This window comes from Phalaenopsis equestris, unplaced genomic scaffold, assembly GCF_001263595.1.
Source record: "Phalaenopsis equestris unplaced genomic scaffold, ASM126359v1 Scaffold000761, whole genome shotgun sequence".
NCBI lineage: Eukaryota > Viridiplantae > Streptophyta > Magnoliopsida > Asparagales > Orchidaceae > Phalaenopsis > Phalaenopsis equestris.
The window spans coordinates 1,648,969-1,657,691 of NW_018165201.1; the positions used below are offsets into that span (position 1 = coordinate 1,648,969).

General features: G+C 34.1%; 1 protein-coding gene across 1 annotated transcript in view; it reads left to right on the top strand.

Moving 5' to 3' along the window:
* The window catches only part of LOC110030812 (SWI/SNF complex subunit SWI3B), a 26,776-nt gene extending 18,309 nt beyond the window's left edge, over positions 1-8,467 (top strand). The window contains exons 4-7 of the mRNA XM_020733738.1: positions 4,685-5,053; positions 7,383-7,533; positions 7,854-7,963; positions 8,045-8,467. Coding sequence (XP_020589397.1) covers positions 4,685-5,053; positions 7,383-7,533; positions 7,854-7,963; positions 8,045-8,200 — 786 coding nt within the window. The 3' untranslated portion in view covers positions 8,201-8,467. The remainder of the gene's footprint in view (positions 1-4,684; positions 5,054-7,382; positions 7,534-7,853; positions 7,964-8,044) is intronic.
* Positions 8,468-8,723: the final 256 nt, after the last annotated feature.

Genomic DNA, 8,723 nt, shown 5'->3' on the forward strand with positions numbered 1-8,723 from the left:
AAAAAAAAAAAAGAAAAGAAAAAGGCACCTTGTCCTAAAGGTGGTAAAAAAATTAGACTGCTGCTTGGCAAGTTAGGCGGCTTCCACCTGGCATCATTATCTGACCATTTTTCCATTTTATCAGGAATTCATAAGTGCCCTATAGAAGTTCAAAATATAGTCTTGTGTACATCCTTTGGCCACATCTGAATCGATTGGTGGCCTTATTTCCAATCAATCTTAGAGAAAATTGTAGTCCTAAACAACTCATCCCGTGGCTTACCAATCTCCAAAATCTCTGTCAACTCCATCTCACTTGTCTCTTTCATCCATGTCAACTTTAATCTTGCTTTCTTTTGTTTGTTAAAGTCATTTGAATGTAATATTATTTCTTCAAAGTGCCATCGCTCATGTCCACTCTGGGTTTCCTTGCTCGATTCCACAACTCCCTATATGCCTAAAGGTGTGACGCTGCCCTCATGTCGTCCGAATCCTTTTGGTTGTTATTGTTGGAGTCCGTTCCCGACATTGTCTTTCGACCTCATGGCGGGCGGAGCCAGTTTTGTGTGAAACTCCATTATCTTTTTCATAATTTTTTACATTTCCCTTATGCTCTCAAATCTGTCGTCCATTCGGCTTTATATGGAAGAAAACCTATTTTCTATGGTGCTAAATCTTTCTTCTATCTCAAATTTGATTTGGCTAATTTCTTCCTGAACTTTTTCTCTAAATCATCAACTTTTTTTTGTTATCATCACTCCCAAAAAAATTTGGATCACAAAGCATGAAAGCACTTGCACGCTGAACTCTCGTTGATTGATTTGAGGGTCTATATTGCGAGAACGTATGCCCGTCGTCGATTTGAATAATGTATGTACAAGTAAGCTAAAATACAATAGCTTTGTAAGTGAAATGTGTTTATAAGTTGAAATTAGTAGCAAAAATCTAGTCCGTTGGAATAAAGCACTGATCCACGTAAGCCCGATAGCTCGAATAGCTTTACTGTAGTTAAGATCCTGTCATAAGGGGTGGATGCTGCAAGAACTAGAGAAAATCAGTTTTTCGCCGCGGCCTTCCTAACTAGCTATGATCGCGAAGGGATTGCATAGACGACGGGAGAGGAAGAGAAGAATTGGAGTTTCGGGTCTCTGTACGTCACTTCCCGTCGTTGCCTTCCATGCGACGGTTCGCAAAGAGATTGTCCCCTGGTAGAGGTTTTATTGCTTCCTGACACCGGACACAAATTGCGTCCTGTATCCAATTAAAATGGACGCAATACAATTTTTTTCTTTTTTAGAGTGGGACCCACTTGAATTTTTCATCCGTTTTAATTGGACACCAAACACAATAAAAAATCCCTCTGGTAAGGCTGCGAGTACGCCGTTGTCTTCATCTGTAAGACACGAGCCTGTCGTTGCCCTCGTAGATTGCTGTAATAACAATTGTATCACGAGCGTTGGCCACGCAAGAACCGCCATCGCGACTGTAGCGGCCCGTCATTTGATTGCCATCATGATTTTGTACATTGAAAAGCTTCCCGATCACTGAAAGTTGTGATCCCTTTGCTTCCTGTGACTGTAACTGTATTCCGATCAGCTTCACAAGTGCGCAAGATTCTTCTTTTCGCAAAAATCGTTTGTGGGTTTCACTGTCATGACATGGATCGAAGTTGTGGCACTCGATCTTTCTTCTTTGATTCTCGGGACCGACTGCTCTGATACCAATTTGATACGATCTGGAGCAAAAATTGACACGATTCTTCGTAGAATTTTGGGTGAACAGATTTTTTATTTCATTAATTTAAACAACTCAATGAGAATACAAAGATAAGCACCTATTATTCGAGAGGTAGGCGATCTCTTCCAATTCCTACAATTCGAGATGTAGGAAATCTCTCCCAAAGCCTAACCAACGACTCACAACTCAATCTCATGCATAAACTTAACCCTGGACATAACAAGCCTATTTATACCCAACAATAATAGTAATAAAAGACTAAATTGCCCTTAGACGTACAAAAGACAAGTTTGCCCTTAGACTAGACATAGACGAAACATATTCCTTAATTAATATTTATTGATATACATTCAATTGTTATTATATATCATGTGCACTCAACTTTTCTTGATGGATGGTTAGTGCCATCCATAAATCATTCATATCCCATTTGATTTTTTTTGCATTGCATCAGTGTTAGAAATTCTTTGAATCATCCCATCATCGATATATTATCCTTTTATTAATAATTTATCAAATGTGTTCTCTTCTAATATTTTTCAATCATTCTTCTTTCAAACAATTTTGCCACAAAAATGTGATTGGCCGAACTCGATATTTATGCTTAGGTTCCAAGCAACCTAGACACTAATATCCAGGTTTTTGGCTACTATGGTCTCAATGTTTGAGTCACATAATTTTGAAGAAACTAGGTATTCATGTTCCTAGTCTCAATCCAATTTTGCCTTGTTGCAAGCCCATCATGGTTAGTAACATGAATGTGTAATGATTATGACATGGAAAAATATAATAATAAATGGATTAAATCTCAATGACTAGTTATATGTGGCTAATTTCATCTCAAAGTATACCATTTTTTCAATTTAGTCCATTAATTATATACAATTGATCCCAAATTATCTCCCAAGAATTAAATTGGGATCAATTTTGTATAATGGAGCACTAAATTGGGGTTATTTTTGTATCCTAATTTGTATCAAAATTTTATCTCAAGTGATGATATTTGGGTTGAATTTCATATAGCTGAGGGACTAAATTAGAAAAATATGATTCTTTGGAAATAAATTGATGACAAATAAATATTCAGATGATTATTTTGGGATTTATTTCGATAAAAAGGCATTGGTTGAGAGTCATTAGTTGCCATGATTCTTGGGATAAGCCTTTGACCTTGTTCATTCGCATCTAATGCTAGAAATCTCTCATCGAAGACCATATTTTGTGTGAGCCAGTTGATTTTTTAGGGTTATAACTATAGTGACTTGAGCTGAGAGTTTCTTAACAATCTCATTATATGGGCAATTATCAATATAGTCAACAAACTTAGATCTCCTAGTGGATAAAACCTGCTGATTATCTTCTTCTTCATTTCATTTTTCCTTAGGCAGTCATGGCTACAAGAATCAAGAACTAAATAAAATTTAAATATATCCACTTATTGTTGCTTGCAATTTTTTAAAAGCTTGATATCATGAAGCCTTTGCATTTGTTTGGGGGTTTGGGGGCACGTTGCTGGGGCGTTTGGGGAAACAACTTTTTTCCTGCTTTTTCCAGAAGCTGTGGTGGAAAGGCTACGTTATACAACCTGATCTAGCTAAGTGCGCCACCCACCAAAAATCTACTACCAAATTTTTTGAAAATACAAAAATTGTAATAGCCACTGCAGTTACTTGAAAAATTTTTTTCGGAGCAACTTTACAATTGTTTCTTCAAATAGCTGTAGCTGCTCCAAACAAACCCTTACCGATAAATTTTATGAAATTGTAATCAAACTTGCTATATTTCATGGATTTGAGTGTTGGCAATGAAAAATCATTGATTTCTAAAATAAGTTCTTAAGATGTATTTATGGCAAAGCTAGGAACAATGAGTTGAGCAATAAATAGATTAGAAGGATGGCTGGAGTACCATGTATTTAAAGAAGTAATTGAAAATATCCTTAAAAGATTTTGGAAATGTACATTGTAGAATAAAAAATGCATATATTAGGGTAATAAAATTAAGATTAGAAGATTATAAAGAAAAGGGTTATGCCTATGATAACATGGATAGATGTTCAAAAAGATTTGTAAAGAGTAAGCATAAAACATCTTGCAACACTAACAGGAGTGAAGGAAAATTAGGATTCATAAAGTTGATCTTAAATGATTGACATAGGATTAATGGTGACAATGATGATAATTATTCGAAAGCTTGTGCACTTTTTTGCCGAAATCAAAATAATCTCCTTTTTCATCAATAAACTTCTTCATCAAGAGATCAAACTCTAGGACCTTTTTTCTTATATGTTTTTTTATTAAGTAGTTTGCTTGTTGACATGGGGATTTGCATAAATGAATGCTTATCCATCTTGTTGAGCCCTCATTTGGTTGGATTAAATTAGAAAAAATATTTTGAAAGTAATAAATTTGTTAGGCCCATTATTTATTGGTGTGGTTAAAGATCAATATTGATCGTAAGCTTCACAAGCCTTTTTTAAAGTTCCTCAAATGTACTGATTTTGATTTACCAATCACATTGAATATGCTGAATTTTTTTGGAAACTTTTCTATCTACAAGTTTATAACAATTGTGCCTAAAGAGAAACCTTCAATGTTCATTTACTGGAAAAATCTGCCGCGCTAAGTTAATATGCTTGAAAATAGCATCCTGTTTAGCTGTATATATATTTTAGATTATTACTGCTTGATTTTTTTCCCCTTGATTGAAGAAACCATACCATTATGATTATCATTTTGAAGTTACATGCAGAGGAAAATTCAACACTCAAATTTTTATCTTACTTTTAACATGGAGATAAAGCTTTCACGTAGATTCTTTCCTACCAAACCCCCTGATTATTTTCTGAAACTCCATATAAACTAGCAATTCATTTATTTTTATACATTACTTTTTGGACTAGTGTTGTGCATTCAGAAATGAGCTTACATCTCATAACTCTTTCGTTTTTCTTTTCTATCAAATTCAGACAGATATGGTTCTCTGTGCAAGGTGCTTTGTCCGTGGCAATTATCGTGCTGGTCTTAATTCAGCAGATTTTAAACGTGTTGATCTTAGTGAAGAAACAAAGACAGAGTGGACAGACAAAGAGACCCTTCACCTCCTTGAAGCCGTTTTGCATTATGGTGAAGATTGGAAAAAGGTGGCAGAACATGTTGGCAGAAATGAAAAAGATTGTGTTGCCAGGTTCATCAAGCTGCCTTCTGGGGAGCAGTTCTTGGGGCCGCCAGAGTTTAATGAAAATGATAAGGTTGATGCTGATTTTACAGAGCCAAGTCTCTCAAAAAAAAGGCGGTTAACACCTTTAGCTGATGCAAGCAACCCCATAATGGCTCAGGTGTCAAGTCGTCTCACTTTTGACTCTGCATTCCTATTCCACATTTTGTTATTTTCCTAAAAAAAAAAATTGCTAGTAAGGTCATAAAGTCTCTAACAAACTTTAACTTCTGGAAAATTCTACTTACCTACATACATTCACATTCATGCAAGATGATATAACTGAAAATGGAAGCAAGTCATTGGGAGAAATAGAAGCTAACAAGTTATCATGACCAGCAAATTGGAGGTGATTTTGGCTTCCACTGAAAATGAAATTTTTGGCTTAAAGAAAACCTGGCCGAAACTAGCCTATTTCCTAGTTGGCTATTTCTAAGCCATATATTATTTATTTTTATAAGCAGAGGATTTTGGATTTATACATGTAATGGATCGGTTCTGAGTGGAAAAGTGAATATGATGCCTCTGTGTAAACACTCTTTTTTACATTAGCCTCCTTTTTAACATCGAGGAAAGGAATAGTAAGCTGATGACTAACAACTTAGGAATCTTACAGGAATATTGGAGTATTGAAGATTTTAAATGTGTTAAATTTTACAAATGAACTTCAAATGGGGTATAGATGGCCGTTTGCTGCATGAGAATCTACTGGAGATCTAGTTACTAAAATTTGCATGGAATGTTGTGTTGAACTTTTCAATTAGATTCCTTTAATTGCACACAGAGTTACTTGTTCGACAAAAATTTAACAATCCCGCTCAGTCTCCTTAAATTTCAACTGTACATATTACAATACTCGCGTCGTTACAATGGAGAACCGTTCCATGTCAAAATAGCCTTTATATAAACTCTTAAATTTTGTTAACTAGGTCGAAAGTACCCCAACTTCCAGCTCCTCGTGCTCTAAAAAAGTTACCAATTGAGGCTATCCACCATTTTTTTAATAAAATTAAAAGTAATATCAATTTACATTTCTTGTTAGTTCTCACACTTCACACACCAAATAACAATAAATAAAAATTAAAATATTGATAAAAATTTTCGTGGTTGAAGTTCCAATTATCAACATAGTTATTATTTTTTATTAATCTTTTTATTGATGATTATTTTTTAAAAAGGTAATTATAATTAAAGATAATGAAAAGTGAGAGCATATAAATACGACTAAGGATAAGGCATGAGATAAACAATTTATTATGTCGATGGTTCTAATGAAAATCAATTGGGTGATGAGATAACTTTTAAATTTAAAAATTCAAATGTTCATGACTTGTTATATTCTTGTTTAAGTGGGGCTAGTATGAGTGAGAGAGAGATTTATGTTGAACTTGTTATGTTTTGATGTTTTAATTTTCTGTTTTTAATGTTTGTATAACCCATTTTATTTTATAATTTCATGTTTGGATATTAACCAGTTACTTTTAATTATAACCAGCTTAGTTTATTACTTTTTATTCATTTTGAATGTTGTTATATTACTTTTTATGTGCTAATAAGTTGGAATATTAATATTACTTCACATTTTATAGTTATCCAATATTTATTAATTTGTACAATTTGTTAAATATGAAGCTCACGCCTCGCCTCATGAAAGAAAAACGCTTCAACACCCCATTGTGTAATTTTAAACATTGATACATTCTGAGGCTAAAATGACTTGCTGCAAAAAGTCAGGGCATCATTTTGACACTTTTCTCTTTATATTATTTGTGCAAAACCAAGATGATGATCCTATGGCTAAACGTAATTTGATGGAGTTCATTAAATTTCAATTCAATTGTTTAGAAGAAAATGCTGAAAAGCCCTACATATGGCCCATCTCTCCATATACTTTTCCAAATGAGAATCTTTCCTTGCTTGGTTTTCTTTATGATGAAACTTTTTTATCATCTTTTACGAGTGGCGTATTTTATAACATCTTGGAGTGAAGGACAAGGGGAAGATTGGGTTAAATGGAAGACTTAAAAAAAAAAAAACCTTTTTGAAACCAGATAATGCTTTTACTGCAAGTTCGTGGAAATGTTTTCCTTTGTCAAGGATTATCAGCACTGATTTATAATTTAAGTGAATGATCCCATGAATTTTCCAGATCCAAACAGATGTGATAACTAATTTTCTTTTGAAATACTGGCACCAGAGTGTGGATCTCCAAAATATTTTTGCTTCATTTTATCCTTTTGTTATGACATGAGCTAGATCTCATTCATTACATAGTTTTATCCGGCTAAGCTTCAAGTGACTTGCAAATATGTTCTTGCTTTTTTTCATTTGAGATGCTGGCATCAATGCTCAGCAAAGCTGTCAAATCTGTGTTAAAAATGGTTTTTTTTTTCACTTCCCTTGAATGTTTTCGAGTTTATGAAAAATTTCATTTTCTTCTTGTTCCTCAGGTGGCCTTTTTAGCTGCTATGGCTGGCCCAGAAGTAACTGAAACTGCAACAGATGCTGCCATTGCTGCTTTAAATGAGGTTGAACTTTCCAGTATCAACAATGACAATGGTGGAAAGATTGGTATGAACAATCAAGAAAATGAGGAAGCAAGTATGTTGTGCCATTTGCCTTGCTTCTATTATATGTTCCAGCAATAATGAAAAAAACTTTGCTTGATATTAGAACACATTTATTTCTATTATGATATGCCTTATCAGTTAATAAAAAGGTATCAATCATTTCTCTTCACAGTAAATGAGCTGTTGTCATTCAAGCAGCGTCTTACTTTATTTACATTGCTTTTGATGAAAAATATACAATTTAACTTAACTTGCCAAGCTTTACATTTTTGGGAACGATGTATTTCTATTTAATTTTTGGAATCGGCCCAGAAACTAAAACTCTTCTTTCATTGGCACTTTTGACCCAAGATGATGAGAGTTCCGAAGTTTACAAAGATGCTGCTGCTAATGCACAGTCTCAGCTCAACACGGAACAGCAGGCTATAGAACAATCAATAGCAGGCATTGTGGATGTCCAGGTACTTACTATTCCGCAGTTGCCGAGATATCTCATTATTCCTTTTATTATTTTAAACAGTCATGCTGATATCCATTTCCAGATGAAGGAAATCCAAGAAAAACTAGTGCATTTTGAGGAGTTGGAGCTGCTGATGGAGAAAGAATGGCAGCAACTGAAATATATGAAGGATCTCCTCTTTGCTGATCAGCTCACCTTTCTGCAACAGAAGCCTAAATTAACGTCTGAGAAACTTTAGCTGTGGAGAAGATGGAAGCTGATGTTGTTGCTTTAAAGATGAGTAATTTAGTTATATATTTTTTTTTCAGTTTTTCGGGTGTTCTTAACACGATGTACAGTTTATTCCGGCAATCCCGCATCGGACTAGAGTCAGAAACCAGCAAACCATACTGGATCTAATCTAATTCTGACATAAAATGGGAGAAAATGGGTAAATCTGCCTGGACAACTCAAATTAACCCACCCATAGTTGCTTGATGTAAATTGATCGACCCAACCCAAACTGGACGAGAAGTCCTTCCATAATTCCTGTTTACAGAACTCTACTTTTACTACTTTCCACCTGTTGATATTTTGATTAGAATAATATTAAAATAAAAAAAATTAAAAAAAGAGTTAATTAGTTTTGAATTTAATATTAAAATAAAAAAAAACTATTACAATAAATAGGACAAGTTAGTCTGTAAAGTGATCAAAAGAGGAATAAAGATTGATTGTTTATATTTAAAAAAAAAACTAAATGGAAAGGCTAAGTATAAAGA